The 23,094-nt window shown below is 43.1% G+C and overlaps 1 protein-coding gene across 1 annotated transcript; it reads left to right on the top strand.

Annotated features, from left to right (window-relative positions):
- Nucleotides 1–9,094: 9,094 nt before the first annotated feature.
- Nucleotides 9,095–18,356, top strand: eef1e1 (eukaryotic translation elongation factor 1 epsilon 1). Its single transcript, XM_071544144.1, has 4 exons — nt 9,095–9,185; nt 10,082–10,279; nt 13,529–13,624; nt 15,848–18,356. The coding sequence occupies exons 1-4, from the start codon at nt 9,102–9,104 to the stop codon at nt 15,989–15,991; spliced, it is 522 nt and encodes a 173-aa protein (XP_071400245.1). The 5' UTR covers nt 9,095–9,101; the 3' UTR covers nt 15,992–18,356.
- The last annotated feature ends 4,738 nt before the right edge of the window (nt 18,357–23,094 follow it).

Genomic DNA, 23,094 nt, shown 5'->3' with positions numbered 1-23,094 from the left:
AGAAACCCCAGGCAAAGCTCAGAAGTTCAAAATTTGCTGATAGGCCCAAACAAGTGGACTGGACCCTCCATATCTGCCTATATCATAAGCCATTTAAGTAATAACTGGGCCTGTCTCTCAGTTACTACTGTACTCACACACACACACACACACACACGCAGGCACGTACGCAGAAACACAGCTACACATACAAACACACAAAAATGCACAAACACAAGTGCACACAGATGCGCTCTGCTTCACACACACACGAGCATCTCTCTCACACACACACACACACACACCATACAGGAGAGCACCTATCACCGGGCCAGGCCTCGTTTTTACCCTTTAATTCCTCAGATAAACGGACTTTTCTCTGATCCTGTCAGTCCACGTTATCTGCAGCGCCGCTCGGCCGGTCGGCCACTGTGGAGCGAATTAGGCCCCTAAATGTCAAAATTGCTGCACTTTATTAAGTTAATTAGAGCCTGAGTGTACGTGGGAGCTGGGAGAGGGAGAGGGAGAGGGAGAGGGAGAGGCCCGACAGAATGACAAACATTGAGGAGCGATGACAGCCACTGCAGGGTCCTGGTACACAACACACAGGAGGCACACACACACACACAAGCACATAGACATGTAGATACATACATACATTGAGGTGCTGTGCAGATAAACACACATGTATATGTAATAAAGACACAAAGTATGCAATCGCACACACACACACACAGTCACACACATAAACTGATATAGTGTATTATAGTGTATTACCTTATTACAGTCCACTGAGATGAAATACTATAAGCCGGTGCACCTGCTTGTCTTTCATTACTGCAAACTGGGAAGTGAAAATGTGATTGATTGGATCTTTTATTCTGTCTTTTTTCTCTTCTCATGGCAAAATGATACAACAGTGTCACGATGACATAGGGCAGATCTGGCCAATAGCAGTACAGAGAACATCATCACATGGGTAAAACATTTGCGTCATGTCAACAATGTGTCAATCAATCAATCAATCAATCAATCAATCAATCAATAAAGGTGGGTTCTTAAACATGCAATTTCATCATCATCACCATCATCATGAGACTATTCATATTCATAGTTTCATTTTGAAGCTGAGACTTTGTGTTCAAGCAACTGGAGCACAGTTGCTACAATAAATATAAATAAGTAGTATGTCCATAGAGATGAACAGGCGTTATAATGTCTTTAAGAGAGAGGAAAACAGTGTCTGCCTGTTCATCTCTATGGACAATGGGTTTCAAATAGAGTCCCAAATGATTGATCAACTAATTTGAAGGTAATGGGACTTTAAAGGATCGATGTAGACCCCACAAGATAGGACTGAAAGTGTGTGTGTGTGGATGAGCGTGCACCAAACTCTGCCTTTTCCCTGCTCTCTATGGTAATACTTGACACTCAACACTGTACTGTCACACTCATCAGCATGACTTCATTCAGAACAAAGTACTGGGAGCGCAGTTTAACATTTCTTTTATTCCTTTCTAAACCTTTTCCGTGCCTCTTAAATCTGTGTTTTCTGAACCTCGTCGTCCTCCCAACCCTTGAAAGCAAAACGCTGATCAATAAGCGGCACAGACTGTACTAATCGATTAGGCCACAACACAGAGAGACGGGTCTAATGGCTGGTCCTGACCGAACAGGCCCTTCTCATATGCGAGCGATTGTTCATTACAGGGCTATTTCATGGTGTTCGTCACTTTGCAAGCTTCTGTCTTTCATTCAGCGGCGCGTTGGATGGAGGAATGGCCCCGGGATATATTGTCTACTCAGAGCTTGAATGTTGTCATGCTAGTTCCCAGTGATTTGCCTCGTGCGATTCGAGACTTTGAAAAATGGGAAATGTGTTTCGCAGACTTGGGAGAGAGGGCTGAATGTGATATCAGTGTTACCCAACGCAGGATGTTAAGAAAAATCTGTGGGAGAATGGAGTTATGTTTCAGTTCAATTGGAATCTTAAAGCAATGTTTTAGTACTTATGGTAGCTGTAATGTTTTATTACAATCAGCGTTACATCCAGGTTTAAGAATGCTTTTTAATGTTTCGCAGCGCTCAGGCAAAACAAGATTCAGCTCAGAAATAGTTTTACACGGTTCACATGCAGTGTAGTATCTGCTTCTTTATGGCATATAGTCAATGGCTATGTTTTTTTCCTAGGAAGCCAAAAGCAATAATTCTTGGACACACTCTTGACTGTTGCTCTGCGTTGAATTATTTACCCTACATACAAACAATATGTAAAATATCCAAGCCATCTCAATCCAAATCTGCCTGCAACACAGCTTAGCCATTCTCTCCATACTAAACAGAGACCTCTGGGCATGACAGTAGCCATACATTATTTCTACCACACACACACACACACACACACAGCTCATACGTCTACACATACACCGCACATAGCTCCACATATAACCTCTGATGCATTATTTCTCTAGCCTTCAGTGGGAGAGTCACAGGTGAGGCCTGGTGGCTTTCATCATGGTCTGGCTGTCCGGCCGGCTGGCTGCAGTCTCATCTGTCCCTGGGTTGAAATTGCCAATAAAGAGGGTCTCATATAGATCACCCCCGACGGGGGCTGGCCACCTGTCATGCACACCATGATTCCTCGCTCTCAGAGAGGGGAAGAGGGACAAATAACCCTCTGAATCTCCCTATATCTATGCCTCTATCTTTTTTCTGTCTTTTTTTCCCTCCCTCTGTCTTTCTTCTTTCTCAATCACACACGCACATATACACGCGTGCGCGCGCGCACACACACACACACACACATCCCTTCCACCTTCTCACCCAGGCCATAAAGTGCTACGCGGAAGGGATATAGTGGACGCAGTCATAGGAGAGACAAGTGCTGGCCTGAGCTTTCACTTTCCCCCTCCAGAGGTAGTGAATCAAACTAATGGGTTAAAGACATGAAGACGGATGAGGCGGAGGAGGATTAGGACCCGGGTAGAGGGTTTCCCAAAAGCGTCCTTGTACGTCGGCGTTCCTTAAACGTGTTCAGCTGAACATGCGGAATCCAAACGATGACCATTTTTAAGTTAAAGGGTTTTAGTTTTAGCCTTTTTGAGGCCGTGCTGTTAAATGAACTGAATTGTGAAACTGCTTGATTCAAGGAAACACTGTTTTAATTAAATGGAAGAAAGTTGCAGATGTGACTATAAGAAAATCACCAATGTGCCCTTGAGCAAGGCACTAAAACATGACAGGCACCTACAAGACACGTAACACCACAACATAGCCTGTTCCTCATCTGATACTGTGCTGCCACCAACCTAAGCATGTGCATAACTGTAATGTACATGTGTACAGAAGAGTGAAATAAGTATCCTACAGATGACAATAGCAAACTATTCTATTTGCAAGGCCAAGATATACATTTACCTTTATGAGGAACACTTATACACCTAAATGCACATTTTAGTGTCAACAAAGTTTTACGCTTTAAAATCACATTTTATTGGAACATATCAGAATATCAGTTTAAAATACTTACTCTTGATGGGAGAGTTATCAGATTTCCATTCTAAGCCACTGTGGAAGTGGTTCCACCAAAAGTGGAAGTGGCCCATTGTCTTCTTAATAACATAAACTGAACATATTGGTTTCATTATTTTTCCAGATACAGTTACAGTGATTTGAATACTCCTATAACTTCCCCACAATCCCATCCCTTTTGAAACGGCCGCTTTCTTATTTCACTTAAAAAGTCAGCTTTCACAAGGTAGAGGCCTGGTTTAGATGCAGCTGGACTGTAAAGAGAGCCGGACTCTGAGGTTTTTTGAAAGACCCACAGTGCTCCCTGCTGGTCAGTGACAGAATAGCACAATATTCTGAATTATGCCTGAGCTGCACACACAGAATACAGTTTACAGCTTGCGTTTTGGTCTCTGTGCATGTGTGTGTGTGTGCGTGCGTGTGTGTGTGTGTGTGTGTGTGTGTGTGTGTGTGTGTCTCAACCTCACGTGAGTTGTGTGAGCTCAAACCTCCAACAACATGGGAGTCTCCCTTATCAACCTCACGGGCATAGCAAGAGCACAGGCATAATAGTTTCCTCCAAGAATTTGTCTGAATCATGGAACGAGAGACAGAGAGAGAGAGTGAGAGAGAGAGAGAAAGAGAGAAAGAGAGAAACCTGCATGGCCAGTGGGCAACTTCAATAAAAGACAATCTGACTTTTCAGAAGCTATAATAATCAAGATCCTCCCACTGAGGTTGTTTGTCTGAGGGGGACACGGATGGCTACGGGTAAGGAGGAGGAAATTCAGAGCGGTAATTAATAGTCCTAAGTGACTGCTGCTGGATGGGAGGCAGGGACGGGGGTTTGTTGTTACTGTGAGCTGGTACCGTGTCCCCCAGCGCGTCCCAAAGCCTTGTGGGTTGGCATGGAAGCAGAGGAGGAGGAAATGGAGAAACTGCCTTTTATTACTCGTTCGTTTTTTGTCTCCGGGGCCTCTCTCTCGATCAGTCAGCGACTCAACCACCCTCCTCGCACACGCTCGCTCACACACACACACACACACACACACACACACACATACACACATGCAAGCGTGCCTTCCACTGCTAATCTCGTGTCACAAATGTTAAGGGGAAGACATGAAATGCCACAAAAATGTCATCATTCCACTCCTGTCGTGGGCTCATCCAGCCCCTCCATCCCCCTTGTAAACATATATGTTCAAACACACACTCATTTGCATGTGTGTGTGTGTGTTTGTGTGTGATGGAGTGGGGGGACCAGCTTGTTGTTTTTAGCCTTTGGGTGGCTGTTTCTGCATGGAGCGGCAGGGTGGTTCCTATAATCCCATCACTGTTGTCGTCATGAAGGCCCAAAGGCCCGCCTGCAGGTTCGACATTTCTGGCATCCGCTGACTCTCTTCCACAGCGGGAGCCAGCAGCGCTGAAGCCAAAAGACTCACTGTGCGGACTACCACTAGTCACACTAGTGTAGTGGCTGAAAGTCACTCACAGGAGCTCTGTCTTGGAAATGAATGGGGAATATGCTATGGAGATGAGATGAAGACCTTTTGCTGGATTAAATGGAAAGTTAACTTCACCAAAAGGAGCACAATGCTTCCTGAAATGATTTGGTTGCCTTTTTTTTCTCTTTAGCAGTTGAATGTTAAATCTGTGATGATAACACATAAGTATATAAGCAAATAATAAATGTGCATAAATATCATTGGCAGCAATTAAAGTGTTAGAATGTGTCTTAAATCCCTACTTGACTCCTACGATTGTCATTTTGAGGTTGAGGCAGGGTTGAGGCAGTGATGTACAGTATAAGCAATATTTTACAGCAATGGCTATGGGTAATTTTGTCAAAATTGGTATTTTCCCTTTAAAATTTTGTGCTTTAAAGCCCACTTACTGTATTATCCATATTGAATGTTATAAATTAACCATCATCATGTCTGTCACTTCAGAAAGTTGCCTATACATCACCTCCTTTGGACAAAGTCAAATCCGAAGCAACAAACCCTGACAGGGAGTGGAGGTGTAGGCAGGACTCCAACCCCCATATGTCTGTTTGCCTTCATCTCCGAACTCCCAGCCTTCTCCCAAACTGTCACCCAGCCGCCTGGCGCCCGTCCCTGTGTTCCTTCCATGCCGGGGATCCGACTTAGCACCAATATGCAATTTCACCGATCCGTGCTGACAGCGTCTACCGCTCACCACCGATCCTCCCCCTCCTCCTGCAAGCATCTGTGTGGTTAAAATACAGTGTTCAGTCACAGAGCTCCCAGGTTATGAAAGGTAACAGAGGAGACAGCCGGGGCAGTGGCCCTGCATCCCAGCCAGACAAATTAGTGTAACAGCATATTGTAGGCTGCAGACTAGGGAGAGGGGGATATATCTACCAGGACTGGGGCTGCGTTTATGGCTATGCCCGCCTCGGGAAGCCCCACGGCAGTATGGGTGACCCCCACTGTAGATTTCCCTTACTAATGTGACCCCAGATTGTGTATCACAATCGGCATGAGAAAACTCCCACAGGCTACAGATAGTCCTGGGCGCTAGGGATCGCTGTCCTCATCCCGCCTGAGTACAGACAGGATGTGGCAGCTTGGAGGCATTTAGTTAGAGGAGACGCACTTTAGCGCTGCAGGCATGCATTTATGGAAGCCCTACTAGGGTAAAAGTGTATGACGTGCTGCGGCACACAAACAAGCAGTGAAAATGGAAGGTTAGAAAGAAGAAAAAAAGGCAGAGGATTAGCCTTACCTTGTTCCATGGCATCTAATCATTTGTGATAGTCTGTGTACTCATTCTTATAATTAATTTGTTTTCTGGGACAGCTTTTTCTCAACAAATTGGGTTTAAAAATAACATCTGTACTTTTATATTAAGTGCATGTAGTGAAAGGGGAGGATGTGGGTACTGGGATGTGTGCAAGGCAATAAACATCAGTGGAAGTAGTTCACATGAAGCAAAAATGCTGCCAAATCAGAATCAAGAGGTCCAGAATATTCAGCATTCAATTGCTATGTTAGAGTATACTATGCTCTAGTTATTCACAATTATCTTACTATGTTACAGTATACTATGAGCTAACTATTTACATTTTACTTGCTATGTTACATTTAATGCTATATGTTAAAGTATGATACAGTATGTGTAGGAAGTATAGTATATATGCATTGGCACCAGCACTAGCACAGTGCAATGAATACTGTTATTGAACATCATGTAACAGCATACAATACAATGATGTAACTTAGCAATAACAATGTCATAACAATGTCTTTCACGCACATAAATATGATCCTATAAAGTGTAAGTTATGGCCTTAAAAAGGTCAAATTGAACCTGCAATTTTGCAATTGCATTTTGATGTGCAAAATGCATGCTGTATTCACCATTTCCTTATTTGTATTAAAAAAAAATATGACCCCGGTAAAAAACTATTCTGGCAAGAGTAATAAATAAAAAGAATATGTATTAGTGGATGTTGCTGTTGGTCTTCTTTGCATTATACTGTTAGGATTGAACATAATTTCCTCCCATTAGATGGTTAAGGACTCAAAACAGATTTCCCATTTGTTTTCACCTTTCACTTTGTCACGTGTCTTGGCTGTCTTATTTCTCACACTGAAGAGTTTTTGCTCACACACACATCTGTCCAACCACTGTGAGTAAACTGAAGCCCTCCTGAGCTTCAGTTCCAACCAGCCACAATGGGCTGCAGTCCAAACTCTCCAGACTGTGTCTCCTTTACTCTATGTCTCCTTGTCTATTTTATTACTGTCGGAATAAAGTCAATAAAAATCCGGAAAAAAAAAAAAGAATTTGATTTGTATTGCCGTCGTCCCCGACATCACCTCGAGCCTCGTCATCCAGGTAAGCTGTTACGAAGAGGGACCGCTGGGGATGGAAAAAAGAGCTTGCAGCGTGACACCTCAGCCCAGCTGTCACTCTCTATGGTGTCACACACACACACACACACACACACAGGCACACACAGGCACACCTGGCTCATATAGAGTTAATAAGCCCAGTTTTTGACTGACAGGTGACATTTCATTATGGGGAAGTCATAGGGAGACAGTACAAATCCAAACAGACATGGCACACACAATGTCAGAGCCAGGACGCACTGCAGAGGCAGACAGACGGGCCAGATGCACACTGGGAAACTTTGCTGCAGGACTTCAGATGGAAACTCTAGACCTTCCGCTGTCATTTTGATTCCATTTAACCACAAATCCTCATAGAGAAGCTGTGTGAAAACAGGCATGTTACTATGAACTGGCAGGTCTGCATACCTCTCATTTTTGATCAGTTCAGCTGAGGCTGCTGGGGGTTTTGAATTACAGGATTGAGCCCCCCCTAGGGAATGCTGGGATATGCTCATATGCAGTATCAGCATATTGTATACGGGGGGTGCAGTGTGCGTGTTTGCGTGTGTGTTGATTTAGTGGATCCAAACTGGAGAAAACCCCAAAACGTCTGAATTAAATGAGCTTTCTTACAGGTCATACAGTAATCACACCAATCCACCAGAACCTGTGGATTTCTGCATTCATAACTGTAACAAAACAGTATAGGAGCTTCCTGACTATTATTCATATGCATTTTATTGTGCTCTGTTACTGATTACTGCTATTGACATGTCATCATTACATTCTTAGCTTTAACACAAATTTGATAAAGTTTTGTTTTGTTTGAAACTCATAAGTAGGAATCGTGTTGCTTGTAACTATGTTCATATTTTAATTGCAGGTTTGCAAAGATGAATAACAAAAGTCAGATCTATTTCCAATGTATCTGAATATTGTGTTCTGTGGTCAAAATTAATGTAGCATCTCATGATAAATTAAAAATTGTGATAAATCTATTGTCTAGAACTGATAACACAGGCTGTAGCTCAGAGATTCACAATGTTTTATACCAACGACCTCCAAATAGAAATGTATTTGACTTTGTCCAGATATATGTATTTGTCCAGATATCACATCTGAGAAAACTCTATATTTTACCTTGCACAGAATGATACATTGTTGTGTTGTGCTAACAGCTGGGAAGTGATCTCTAATATCGAATACCTCTTTCCTCAATACAGGCATAACTTCCATTAAGCTTGCTCCTAAATGAAACAATTAAATTACTATTCTCCACTTTATCGGAGGCCCCCTGCTGGGTCCAAGCAAGATGCCTTGTGGTCCTTGTCCCCATTTTTAGAAGTGCTGCTCTAGCCCATCAAACAAGTAAATAAAAGAACAAATTCATAAGAGTGTAAGATAAAAATATGATATGGTATGATTATTATTTTGTCATTTCAGTTGTAAAATTGCAAACTGAATGACTGCACAAGTCTTGCACTGTCCCCTTGCACTAAATATAAGGTCCTGTTGTCACTGTACAAGTATTTTTGTAAGTTAAAATGCATATTATTTATCTATTTATTTATGGATTACACCTCATTCACTGATGCAATCTAATGGTAAAATGAAGAAACATGAGTTGGGTCTGCTGTGTTTTCATTGGCTAAATGTAGAGTCCATCAAATTGCGTGGGTGGGATTAGAGAGCTTTAAGCCAATCAAATCAGACGCACGCTGCACTGCCCATCTGACAGTCTTAAAAATGGCGTTGAGGGAGCTATCGTCGCTGGAGAAATACTTGGGACTGAAAAAGCCTAACAAGTACAGTACTCAGGGGGACAAAAAGGTGACACGGTTGCGTATTGTCGTGGCGTTGACTGTTGGCTTTTAACCGCTATTTGATTTGAAAGGAAGCTAGAGAGAGCTATTCAAATGAGCACACGATAGCTAGCTTACTAACGTTACTGCTAGCCACCCAGTCCAGTGTGTTGCAAATATTAGCCAATTGTAGCTGTGCCATGTCTGTCTTGTGTTATCAGTTGATAGCCAGTGGCTGTTATTCATCAGCTAGGCTTGCCTACCTGATATTCACTGTATTTCTTAGCAGGAGCATATGCTGCCAGCTATCTTATTTCCACAAGTCAGCACAATGGAAATGGCTCCATGCCATGCTTGTGGATTTTTTGCGCATGTCCGTCCACACAACGTGAATGAAGAGGGTGGAGTGAGCCATTGCTGTCTGTATCCATATTGTAACGTTTCTACACTATAGTGTGAACTTCACCCATAACATGATCTGTGGAGGCTGGTGACTGAAAAGGTTGAGGAAGGGGTAAAGGGTTTGGCCGCAAATCTATGGCTTCTTCTAAGTCTGCTGTACTCAAGGCAAAACAACCTACTTTTTAAGGAAAGGGAGAGGATCCTCTGACCAGCCTCCCCTGAATGATACCTATATGCTTAATCTTCATTTAGTTGGTCCTGCATATCAAGTGAAATGTTGCCAACTACTGTACACATGAGACACACCCCCTCTAAGGCAAACACCTGCAACTGAAGCAGTATGCTTGTAAGGGACGGGTAAAGCAGATGCAGTGTTTAAATGTGAATGAAATGAGACGAAATCCACATCCCAAATGCTCTTGCCAATCATATTTTCTCTCTCTCTCTCTCTCTCTCTCTCTCTCTCTCTCTCTCTCTCTCTCTCTCACTACCGTCCCTCTCCCATTCCCCGTCTCCCTCCAGGTACCTGTCCTACAGAGTAATAATGGTCCTCCTCTGGTGGGTTTGGTGACCATCGCCTGTCACCTGGTGAAAGAGGCCAGGCAGGCGGAGCTGTTGGGCGACTCAGCAGAGCACAGGGCCGTGGTGCAGCAGTGGCTGGAGTACAGAGTCACCAAACTGGACGGCTGTACCAAGGAAGACATCAAGACCATTCTGAAGGTAGAGAGGGAGCGGATGATATTTAAGTCCTTGGAAATCTTTCCCTTATGGACTTAATGCTTCTGAACTCTGTTGTGTCCCTGTGTTGGGTGCAGTTGATTCTCCAGGACAGATTTCTCTCCAGTCTCTTAGCTCGCCTCGTTAATAGTTGATGATGGTCTTTAGTTCATTAGATAGTTGTAACATCTTGAATTGGTTTGATACACCTCTAAAAGTCCTATACAGTAGCATGTGGTAATATGATAAGAAAATGCCTTTGATGTCTTGGTAATTTTTAATAATTCACCAAGACCATTCTCAGGCTAATGCAGTGGTCTGATGATAATGGATATATTTTTTACATAATCCACAAAGCATCCATATTAAGCGTAGTGGGGTCTTTTAATCTTTCTTACTGAGTAAAATATTTGGCCAGTTTAGGATATTTGTATAAATTTGTTGTAATCTGAGAACCACCAAACTACCAAATCACCCCGTGCCTTTGAGAGGCGCCAAAGCATCTCTCTCTTTCTCTCTCATGCCCTCCATCCATCCACCAGCTAGGCCATACTGACAGTGTGAGTGTGAGTGTGTGTGTGTGTGTGTGTGTGTGTGTGTGTGTTTGTATGTTTGTCTCGTTAAGGCACAAGGGACAGGAATACAGACTGATGTATGGCCCTTCAGTGACATGGCCACACACGACACAGTAAAGTGCTTTAATGCGCCTGACGCCAGTCAGTGTGAAATGGATCACCAGCCACTGGTCTGCTGGATGCTAGGCGCCTCTTGGCACTGTCCTGTCAGCATGAAGTGTGTGTGTGTGTGTGTGTGTGTGTGTGCACCTCTCAGCGTGACATAGTGTTGTGGCATGGCTGAGGAGTCATGCTGTTCAGCAGCATGTTATCTGGACAGGCCTCTTAAATATTTTAATGGTGCCACTTACAGAAGGAAGTGGCCCTGAGCGGCACAGCTCTGCTGCCCGGTGGCCTCCTGTCCTGTCCTGCTGGTTTAGCTGCGTCCCTAACGCTCCTCTTTCAAGCATACCAGTCATCTCCTATTAATTTAACCAGGGATAAAACCTGTCAACAGGAGGAGTTCTTCAACTTTTTCACCCCAGGATCCAAATATGAAATTCAGAGTTTTTCCATGCTGGGACTGAAGTAAACATATTGTCACTCATGTCGTGTGAGGGCGCACAAGAAACAGGCCGTTTTGGGCCTGAACCCACTGTTGGCAGGAGGCTGGCTTAAGTCTATCACTCTATCATAAGCTAATGAGACTAATTACAAATGGGTTACTTCCCCAACATATTGTGTTTGCTACTTTGCTTGGCTATTCAGTAGGAGTCACTTGAGAGCACTGACTTTTTGACAGACACCATGTGCCGCATTATAGGTGCAATGAATAACCTTAACCCAAGTCCTATGTCATCATTTAAAAAAAAAAAAAAAAAAATTCAGTGGCTCTCTTTGACCATGCAGCATGATTTTGAAAAGTAGAAAACAAAACTTCTTCAATGTCAACCTTAGCGGCTTTTTAATCTGTGTACCTCTGAAAGGAAAAAAGTATAATTATAAAGGTGTTGGCAAATATTAGCTGTGGAAAAGAAGAGTACATCAGAGAGAAATGGGACACACAGTAGCTGCTGGCATGCAATTGTAATAGATTTCTTGTAGAACCATTTCAGTCCATTCATTTGTCTGAGTTTGCTTCTCCAGCCTGAACCAAACCTTCCCTCAAAGAGCAAATAACGTGGTAGACCTCTCCCACACTTTTTAGTATTTATTTGGACTTCTGAAAGTTCTTGCCTACAACTGTGTTATAACACAACAGCATTCTCTCTAAATTCTGCGATGAACATTGTTGTCATTATCTTATCACTATGTACTGAAGTTTAGGGTGCATGTGTTGGGGTTGGGGAGGGGGGGGCAGGTAGAGATGAACCCAGGTTTGGAGCTCCATGTGCTGGGTGGGGGAGGCGGTGGAACTGCCTCTCCTCTCCTGCTCGAGTGGGCTTCAGCTCCATGGCTGTAGGCTAAGAAAGGCAAGGATCTGATTGTGAAGGGGAGGAAGTCTGCAGTCTTCATGCCTTGTTTGGCATCACCCACTCTTGCCGCACAATAACTCCATTTGCCCCCAAGATGCTCTGTGTGTGTGGAGTGTTCCCTTCGCACAATGTACAAGTGATAAAGATGGTCCCATCCCTTGGGACCAGCACTTCCACACACAACTCCACAAACACACACACACACATATGGAGTGAAGAACACACATCATGCTTCCCAAGTTTATGCCAGCTTCATTAGATTCGCAGGCGAGTGTTGTAGTCATTTGGTAGAGGAGTAAACAAATAGCTCGTTTTGTACGGCATCTGTGCTAAGTGGCCAGTCATGGGGAGAGATGCCATACCCCCTCAGGTTACATATTATTCCTATCCACATAGCACAGCACACACACACACGCAAGCTAGCATCCAGACTCGTGTACCTCACGCACCCTCAGATATATAGGTTAACGAACCCCCTCTCATGCCCCCTTTGGGTCTGCCAGTCTAGAGGGACAACTTTTGTTAAAATTGAATAGTGCATTACATGAAATTAAGTTTTCTATTCAAGAACTGAAGATCCACTTTACTTCTCCTTTGCAAAACAGTCTGTACAATGAATTCACAAAACATCCCAATGTTAACATGCTAAATAAGGCATGTTAGGGCCAAAGATAACACAACCTCTGTTAAAGGGGGGAATTCACCAGGGATTCACATGACTTTTATTTTCTTCCCTACCTTGGGTATAATTGATTCCTACATAAGGATTTTTTGCTATACATATATATATATATATATATATATATATGTGTATACATACATATATAAAACAACTTAATTACTTAGACTATTTTCCCAACAGTATCAAAAACAACAATTAGTATTATCTGGTTGATTTGGAAGACAGTATCACACTCAAACACTATAACCAAAGTTGTGCAAGCCTTTGTATGTCCCGTCGTGTCTGTCTGATAATAACTCAAGAACAATACATGATAGAAACTTCTTCCTTTATGCTTCAAGATACGTATATTTATATATTAAGGTATATATTTGCTACATTATGCATTAATTAGCATAAATAATGTACTCATTAGCATAACTGGTTATGGTGATTATGGCAGGACATTAAGCAGCTCAAGTGCCTCTTGTTACAGTTTTGCAATACGTGTAATGCTGTGTACGGAATATATCAACCTTGTTTTCCATGTTGTTCGTTACAGGACCTCAACCTCTACCTACAAGACAAGGTCTACCTGTCTGGAAACCAGTTCACCTTAGCCGATCCTCTCATGTACTATGGAATTCATCCACTCATAGTAAGTCACCCTCTCTCCTACTTACCTTCAGGGATCACACTTTATTTGGATAGTCCAATGATGATACTCAACAAACTATCAGGTGACTATAATGTGTAATGTGTCACTGAAAAGTCTACTGAGTTTCACGTGATACTCAATAGCGTGAAGAGTAGTCGATAGATATTTAGTGTCTGGGTTAGGGTTAATCTTGGGGTTAGCAAATAATAATGATATTGATACAGTAAATAAGCAAGTGACACTTTGTTGAACATCTACTTTTTGAATCTATCTAACCTGATAGTTGAGTATCAACATTGGACTATCCAAAAAAAGTGTTACTCATTTAGGAGCACAACTAGGGCACAACTGATGACGTCTTTCTTCAAAATAAACATTGGCATCCCAGGCAGATCTTCAGATTTTAATGACTTATACAAAACCATTGAGAAAAACTATGACTTGGGATTTTCCTACAGTTTTTTCATAAAATGTGAAGGATGGCATCTTAGGGCTAAATCTAGTTGATGTCTCAGCACTGTGCTCACCATCATCTGCCAAGGACTGCACCCATCCATCCATCCTCCTTTCCCCTCCTTATCCGCACTCACTTCAATCAAACCACAACTTTAATAGCCAATTTGTCACAGCACAGAACGTACAATTAGACCAGTCATATGGCCAAAGGGTACCAAGAACAACTTAGCAATAAACACACAAATTATAAACACATCCCCACTCCTCCTCAAAGAAATAAAGTGATGTGGCACATAGTGATGTCTTTAGCCCCAGACCAGGGACAAGGAAGTTTGTTACGCCTTCTGGGCTACAAAAAAAAAAAAAAAAAAAGTGAATTCAGAAACAGGGAAGGAAGGAATGAGACGGAGGGAGGGAAGGAGGGAGGGAGGGAGGGAGGGAGTGATGGAGGGAGAGATCACATGTTGAGAGATGTCAGTGGTTGTGGCGGAGATGGAAGGTTGCCGCCCGCCACCAGGCAGACGGGAGTCACTTTGGTTTGGTGGTTTTTAACCCCAGGGACAAGGGGTCAGCTAGCCCAACCCTTAACCACAGCCTGTCCTGATGTTCAATTTATGGAAAACAACGCTGCACAAACATTAAGCCCGTCTGACACCAGAATGGTTTCAGGGGGGATCTCTGTCTGTGTGGGGGATTTCCAGATTTCAGTTAATGACATCATAAAAAAAATCACATCCCTAATAAGAATGTTAACAAGGACCTGCTGATACTTTTTCTTATTGTGCTATAGTAGTTGCATAATAAAATAATTGTGAAATCTTTTTTTTCCCTTTCTGTCCTCTGTCAAGAACCCCTAACGGTTCCTGAACCACGCTGATAAGGATGTAGTGCCTTAGTACCTGCATTGGAATTTTCTTTGGGACAATCTTGGCTTGTGTTGTCTCGTAAATTTCAAATTCACATCCTGGTCAATTTCAAAGCTTAATACTTTTAGTTTTGCTTTGCCAGTGTCTTGAAGTCTTACCTCCTCCATTCTACCATGATTTCTCAAAGCAGTGGACTGTTAACACAATCTGGTTCCTCTCAAGCAACTGAAAGCACACAGCAGTAACAATAGCTGGGTTTCCAAAGAAAGTATTTATTTGTTTATTTTTATGTATTTATTTTTTGCAAATTCTAACGTAGCAAATCAGAATAGCTGTATGGATAGGACAAAATTTGATGAAAATTTGCCAAAAATGTTTTACACTTGCTTGAAGCAGATTTTTTTGTTGTTGTTGTAGTTGCTGAAGAAATTGTGATGAATAGCGTTGACATTTGTCAAATAAATATTGACGCAGACTTGGCATGCTCAGCCCACCACAAATTTTTCAGTGTCATTGCACAACATTTCCAAAGTTGCTTTGGATGTTCTGAAATCTCTTTGACCTGCCAGAAATGTCATACCTGCTTGCTATCACCACCATTAGTTGGTGCATTACAACAACATTTCTTACTTAATGCTAAGAATTTTTGGGGGATGTGGGGTTTTTTTACTTTCAGTTAGATGGAAACATAGGTAATCTTTCTAGAACATTAAAGAACCTAAAAGGCATCAACAATAAATGGGAAACATTGGACAGGATATTGTTTCATTGGATAAAATATTCAAACATGGGCCACCTTCAGCATATATAAAATAGATTTGCCAATGTCAATGTCACCATCGTTCAGGTAGAGCGCTTAATGATTTTGGGCTGAACCTCTCTCTTTCCCTCTCTTGCCCAGGTGGACTTGGCCGTCCAGGAGAAGGAGAAGTACGTCAACGTGACGCGGTGGTTCGACCACGTCCAGCACTACCCCGGCGTCCGGCACCACCTGCCCCCTGTGGTGGTCCTCAGAAACAGAGTTTACACCAGCGGACACCACTGAGACCTGACCTGACCCGACCCAACTCACCGCAAGCTCTCCTGTCTTCTGGGCCAGACCTGGGCAAAAATTCATTCCTAAAATCCAGGAATGTGTCAGATCGTCTTTCGAAGTTTTTTGTCGTTTTTGGACATATTCAGTTCTGTTTTCCTCTGTTTCTCTTTTCGCCCGGTATTTCCTGCCTTTTTGTGTTATCCTGGTCACACTGCTGAAAATTATTTAAAATATTTGAAGGACTTGGGCTACACCTGATTTATTTGACTTTAAACCTTTTATTTAACTAGACAGGTCAATGGAGAACAAGAACTTGTGTACGATGGCCGCCTAGCAGTTTTACTTACAGTACCAGGTACCAAAATAAGTCATTTAAGTGGAAGCATGATAAGCAACATGTAGCTCACCGCATGTGTTTTTTTTTTTTTCTTCAAATATTTGAAATGTTTTAATTATGAATTTGCTCATGTCTTCCCTCGGCAAGGGGCAATGCTATTGGCTGTTGACTTTACAAAGGGTTGGGAGTGAAAGTGAGAAGTGGGAGGGGTCAACTGTCTTTTTACCCCCTCAACCACCCAATTACTCTAACACTATCTACAAGATTTTTGGTGTCTGACCCCCATACACTAAACTGGGGAGCAATGATGTCCGACAGTTGCATTGGTGTTAAGTCTTTCTGTTTTATGTTGGGAGTTTGTGGGACTTGTGGAAGTGTACATTTGTTGTTTTTTAACGGTTGGCGAGGCTGTACGGGTTGCGGTGAAGCTATATGCAAGTGCTGCTAGCTTGAGGAAAAGGGTGATCTATTTATAAATGGTAGTAGGTTTGCATATACCTGTCAGCGATTCTCTTTTTTCATTATCTGAGCCTTGAACGTGGAATGACTAGTATTAAAAGTATGAACAAGCCTCGTTAAGGAGTTAATTGTTTGACAGTACATTATGTCCCCAGGAAAAGAAACCCCCTCATGCTATATCGATGCATTTTCTCAAGTTACATTTTCTCACAAGCGCAGTTTGTCCAATCTGGTTGCTGGTTCAACGCAATAACCCCATAATGACCACAGTCACTGTTCAGTCCACATCACTCTGCCACCACTGCCAACTCCCTGCCTTCATGAATCTAGTCAGTCTCTCTCGTCTCTCATCAGAGGTTGCGGTTCTTTTTTTTGTTTTGTATAGTTTTGTTTTTTCTCTGTCAGGATTTTAGGTGTTTTTGACTCTGCGAGTCCCAATCATTTCCAACGGGACACTTGAGTTTTCCTGTGTCCGTGTGTGCTCCTGATCACGTCCCCGCTCTCTCTCCCACTTCCTCGCCACCAGCCGTGTGGGCAGCAGCGAGCAGTTGAGCGTCAGCCCCAGAGTCAGAGATCAGAGTGAGGCTCCGATCGGGCCCACCACCACCACCGCCACTGTTGATGCTGCAGGCCAGAGAGAGGGCAGCGGGCTCACCAGCTGCCACACAGATCCAGCCAGCCAGGGCCAGAACCCAGGCCCCTGGGCGACAGGCAGCCACTGTGTGTCATTTCAACCCCTACGTTCCCACAGGGCTGCTGGAGAGAGAGGGAGGGAGGGAGAGGGCACTGAGAGAAAAAGAGAGCACCCAGAGGCCGGGGGATCCTTTTGTGACACAACATGTGAACGATGATCCGTGCCTCAGAAGGCCTTTCTGCTGCTGACTGTACGTTTGCCATTAGCACCATTAACAGGGGAAATCGTTGGATGTTGAAGCCGATTGTGGCAAATTGTCTCAGAATCGCTCAGTGGTGGCAGAGTCTGACTGGCTTTGCCTGTGACTTAACATTGTGGCAGTAATGATAAATGGACGACTTTTTAATGCAATGGTCATGTGTGTAGAAAAGGGGAAACAACAATATCATGAAACAATGCAATTGCTCATAACTGTTGGCAAAATTTCTGATTTGCCTGAAAATCAAAAGAAACTTTTAACTCTTTGACCCAGCACTACAGACAGACTAAACTTTGCTCTAGACTAAAACCTGCTTTCAATAGAGAACTATTGAACTGTAGGTTGTAGTGTAGGACTATGGATGATCATATCTTCGATACTGGATGTTTTTGTCTTTGCATCAATCTTTGCTGACAGTTACACTCTTATTGACCTCATATGTTGCTTTCATTTCAACCATGTTTTCACTTTCTTCCCTCTCAACAGGCTTTGTCTATCTTGTCATGCCTGCTGCTTGAAGCTGCAGTGGTTTTGTTTTCTGATGTCACCATGAGCGTCATCCTGTGCCAATAAATCAAAGGGAAACACAGATCACCGATGTGTCATGACCTCTGACTTCTCTCCTTCTCCTCTGAAATTATTTATTGCATCGTTTTCAAATTCTCCAAGAATTTGTTTTGAGATAAAACGGCGAAAAGTCCAAGCTACTGTTAAATAAATGCCTTGAAGACAATGTGCTGTGTGTTTGTGGCAAGTGTTAAGTTGTGAAGGGGAAAACAGCTTGTAGTCATTTGAGCGGCCTTGTGACTAGATATGGGAGCTAATGGTGTGGTCTACCATTAAAGAAGCCCTTGTCCGCTCGATGTTGATGTTTTGTTGGAACGCTGATTCAAAGAGAAGCGTAGCATCAGACAGTTATTTGTGTGGTTTAAATGATCAAACCTGGCCTGAAAAATCCATTCAAAAGTTATTTGTGATGATGTCACGATCCTTTTAGAGTTTATGCAAAAGCCTAAAATGCCTTTATTGTTATGGCTGCCTTACAGTACATGTTTAGGCAAAACAGAATTGAGCACATTTTTTGCAAGCATTTAATTAAATTTTTTTAAAACAAGAAAGCCACAGACCATGAAGCTGCGCCATTTTAGTTTATGTACAATGACAAAACCAAAGCAAAAAATTATACATGCAAAATAAAATACCACAAACACATTCCACTTTAAAGAAAACACAATAGATCTGGATGATCATTGACAGGATTTTGTAAAACAAAATGACTCAAATGGCTTGGCAGAAATTGTGGTGCATTTTCTGTTTCAGAACTGGATTGGATTGGATTTATTTGAAAGTTAAAATAAATACATGCACATTTCGCTCCAGATGAAGCCCAGCACATACATTTAAATAACAATTGAGAATAAAAACACAGTAGTCAGAGTCACAGTAAGTCAACGACTGAATTCCACTGTGGTCCTCTTACGAACAATACATAAACAATGCATACATTACATAAAAATGCATATATTATAGAGAAAAAAAACACCTGTGTACAAATGCAGATTATCGCACCAGTTTTTCCAAAAAATATTTTTTTACTGACGATTTGAACTGTTTTTTTGACTCTGTGGTTTTTATTGATGCTGGTAGACCATTCCAAGTAACAGCTCCAGAGTAAGCAAAAGTGCTTTTTCCTATCAATGTCCTAAAACTATGGGTTATCACATCAGTGTCACTGGCTCTGGTCCTATAATTATGGGAGTCACTGACTCGTGTGAAGTAGCCTCTAAAATAATTGGACGCAGTGTCAAACATGACACTGTGAACCAGACTCAACTTCAACATGGCCACTCTATCCTCTACAGTGAGCCATTCAAGCTCTTTAAAATGTTGGGCCGTCAGGTGGGTGCCTAAGGGGAGTTTCAGTACCACTCTGATAAGCTTGTTCTGGGCTGTTTGTAATCTGTTGCATAGATTTTTAGAGATGCTACTGTACTGCTTGTGCATGCATAATCAAAGTTGCATCGGACCAGAGCATTTGCCAATATCTTCATGGTTGATACATCTAAAAACCTGGATTTCCGGGATAAAAACTTGATTTTATTGTGGACTGTTTCTAAAATGTGTAGTGCCATATTCTCACCAGACATTATTGTAGCAAGTCATATTGTGAGTCCTCAAGTGAGCAGTAGCAGACTTTGTGACATTTCTCAGTACTGCACTGTCTCTGCTAGCTTTGAGAAAGAGTTCACATTCACAAAAACTGATTGAATTATCTGAGGTTGTAAGCACAGCATGTGTAAATTCATTTCAGGGTGGATTTTAGCTTACTCCTATTGTGGAAAAAAGAGTCCATTGAATGAGACTGGGATGTTACTGTGGCATTGCTTCAACAGTGAGCGTTTAAAAGTCTCTGTTGTAGCACAATAGTCTTCAAAGCTCTTAAAAATATTCCATAAACTCTAGAATACACTAATGATGATATCAGTCATTTGAAACTACTCTTTTCATGTGTAGCTCGCTGTCTGTTGCTAGACTCTCAAATTTTAGTGTCATGAGGTCTCGCAGTCAGGTTCCTCCATGATCAAACCACAGTGCAGTGAAAGCCAGACGCAGGGATGAGGCCACAGCAGGTAACCCAGAACAGAAACACCAATTAGAGGCGACCCTCTCACCGACTTCTGAAGTGGAGAGGAGCCACACTCCACGGGGGAGGCCGTCCACCACGGGCCTGGATCCAGACCACTCAAGACCCCCCGCTCCACGAACTGTGGCCCTAAACCCCCGAGGGCCAAATGAAGGCGCAATTTACCCCGCCTCCTGGTGAGGGAGGGGTCAAGGGTCAATAAGGTGGGTTTATCGTCAGGATCCACTGATGACTCCATCTCTCACCATGGAGCGGGGGCAGTGACTTGTGATTAGCTGTCACCTCTCTCTCTCTCTCTCTCTCTCTCTCTCTCTCTCTCTCTCTCTCTCTCTCTCTCTCTCCCTTCTTTGCAGCTGAGGGTGGGAGGGCAGAGGGCAAGAAAGGTGAGAAGATCAGCCCTCAGGACTTGTTGGAGAATACGACACCTCGGCAGTCTTGCTCTTTAAACTAGTGAGCGGCGTTGCAGGTTCAACCTCATGAGACTCTTGTGTTAGATTATGGAGCTTAGAACCTTTTTATGCTTTATGGATGATGCAAAATGCCCAAATTTGGAGGTGCAATGGACAAACTCCATACCATCCTGGACTCATTGGGACCATGATATGATTAGGACATAAAAGCATCGAAGCAGGACAATCACTGTCCCATTGTAAGCCAAAAGCTATAGGCTTCATTTCAAGAAGTAGCAGGTGCCACAATCTTAGCTTTGCAGAGACAAGAGTCAAGTGTTTAGGTTTTACCCATGTCACCTCATCATCATCGCCCGACACCTTTGTCAGTTTTAGTTACTATATTAGATGGACCACCCCCAGCATCCATCCACCCAACAACAAACACAGGCACACAACCACCACCGCCCTTCATGAAGTCTTGTTAGCAGGATCGGGGAGAGGGAGCGGCGCATCGGCTGCGACATCTGGTAAAAACAGCGCCCGCCATCCCTCGCTGACTGATGCGGTGAAACAATCAACACTGCGTGGTGGTGAGCGGAGCGTTAGCGTGTCGTAAGCCCTTCTGACAGGCCTTATCGCCGCCTTACACACTGTGACAGATGTACCATGCGCCTATAAAGATGGCATCTGATTGTCTATTGCAATTACATGAGTGCATGGGCAAGGATGTAGCAACGAAAGGCACGTGTGGGGGGGGGCAGCATGTGTTTTCTTCTTCTGCACATTCTTCCAGTCATTTCTTCAGACGTGCAGTGCTCAAAGGCGAAGTTGAAGGAGAGAGATTTTGCTTCACCTCTCTTCTCCTTGTTCTTTATCGTTCTGTTCCTCTGGAGGGGCAGGGAAGTATGTGTGAGATTTTGATCATAGGTTACAGTTCCATGGTGTGTGCATGTATGTGCGCATATACAAGTGTGTGCTTGCACGCATACACACATACAAGTGTGTTTTTGGCTGTGTTGTCCTTCCGGTGTTATTGTTGAAAAGTATCACTGTGTACTATCTCAAGGCAGCTTCTGGATGACTGGCATTGGAAATAATACAACTTCTGTTGTAGCAAGCTTCAGGGAAGACAGTATATATGGTAACATATAGCTTTGTTTGTGACTATACTGTATATTGTTTGGTTTTGGTATGATTGCTCCTGCTGAAAGGAAAGGATATCAACTTGGCTCCAAAATATGAAAATGTAAGCTATATGAAACTATAGAAATGTATTTAATTGTTTTACTGATACAGTTTGGTTTGTGAACTGCTGAGCCAGCAGGACCAGCCGTCCCTCTAGCCTGTATCTGGGCTTCTGTGTGAATGCTCACCTTGGATTATGGCACAAATAATTTTTACATCACATCCTGTGTTTGTCACATGTTTATTTGTGCCAACATAAGTTCATTAGTTCTTTTTATCTTCTCTTTGTCTCTCTCTCTCTCTGTCAGGTGCGAGCCTCACTGTAGATTGCACAAGGATCCCAGGTGTGCGGCGTGACCGGAGTTTTACGAAACGCAACCACTCACCTCATCAATCAGAGAGATGGGCGGCTGATTCGGCACGTAGGTGCTAAAGTACATATGTGTGACCCGGGGCAATGAGATTGCACAAGATTGCACTTTAAGTGTTTCTCTCTCTCTCTGTTTTTCTCTCTCTCTCTCACACACACACGCACACACACACACACGCAGATGACAGACTGTTCTTGAATTAGCCGCCTCGATCGCTCCTCACCCCTGCTGCTGATCTACCTCAGCTGCACGCAGGTCCATCGCATTTCCCATGTGGACGTGTGTATGTGCGCCTGTGCTTGTGTGTGTGTGTGTGTGTGTGGTCATGCACTCATGGGGTTATGGTTTTGGCTCGGGGGCAAGAGGTAAAATAAGGGTGAGGGAGGCAAGAAGCGGAGAAGACAGTACACCCACTCAGCTGAATGAGTTCAGAACATGGGCCTGTGAGCAGAAGTATGCTGGAAGTAGTTGAAAAATACAGATTCCTTTTCTTAGTCACTATGGGAAGAGCTGCACACACACACAATTTAACCATTGTAACCGTCCTATTAGAATAATTAAGCCATCTTACACTTGGCCTCAGTTGATTCCAGGACTCCTCATTTGCCATGCCGTCACATCGTGTGGCCCCGTCACCGATCTCCATCCCTTTATTCAAATGCTCCACAAATTAGCCATACATTTACCCCCCACCCCTCCTGCTCCATCCAACCCACAGGTCATGCCACTTAACTTCAGCCTGCCCCCCTGCTGTAATAGGTTCTGATAGGAAGCCTCCAGGGGAGTTGACGTCTCACTGAGAAGTGATACTAAAAGTAATTGCAGCTGAAA

The sequence above is a fragment of the Centroberyx affinis genome, unplaced genomic scaffold, assembly GCF_046629955.1.
Source record: "Centroberyx affinis isolate AG114_WGS23_722 - 3 ecotype Tasmania unplaced genomic scaffold, CSIRO-AGI_Caff_v1 ptg004474l_1, whole genome shotgun sequence".
NCBI lineage: Eukaryota > Metazoa > Chordata > Actinopteri > Beryciformes > Berycidae > Centroberyx > Centroberyx affinis.
Note: the sequence above shows the minus strand (reverse complement) of the source record. Positions and strands in the feature narration are given on the sequence as shown.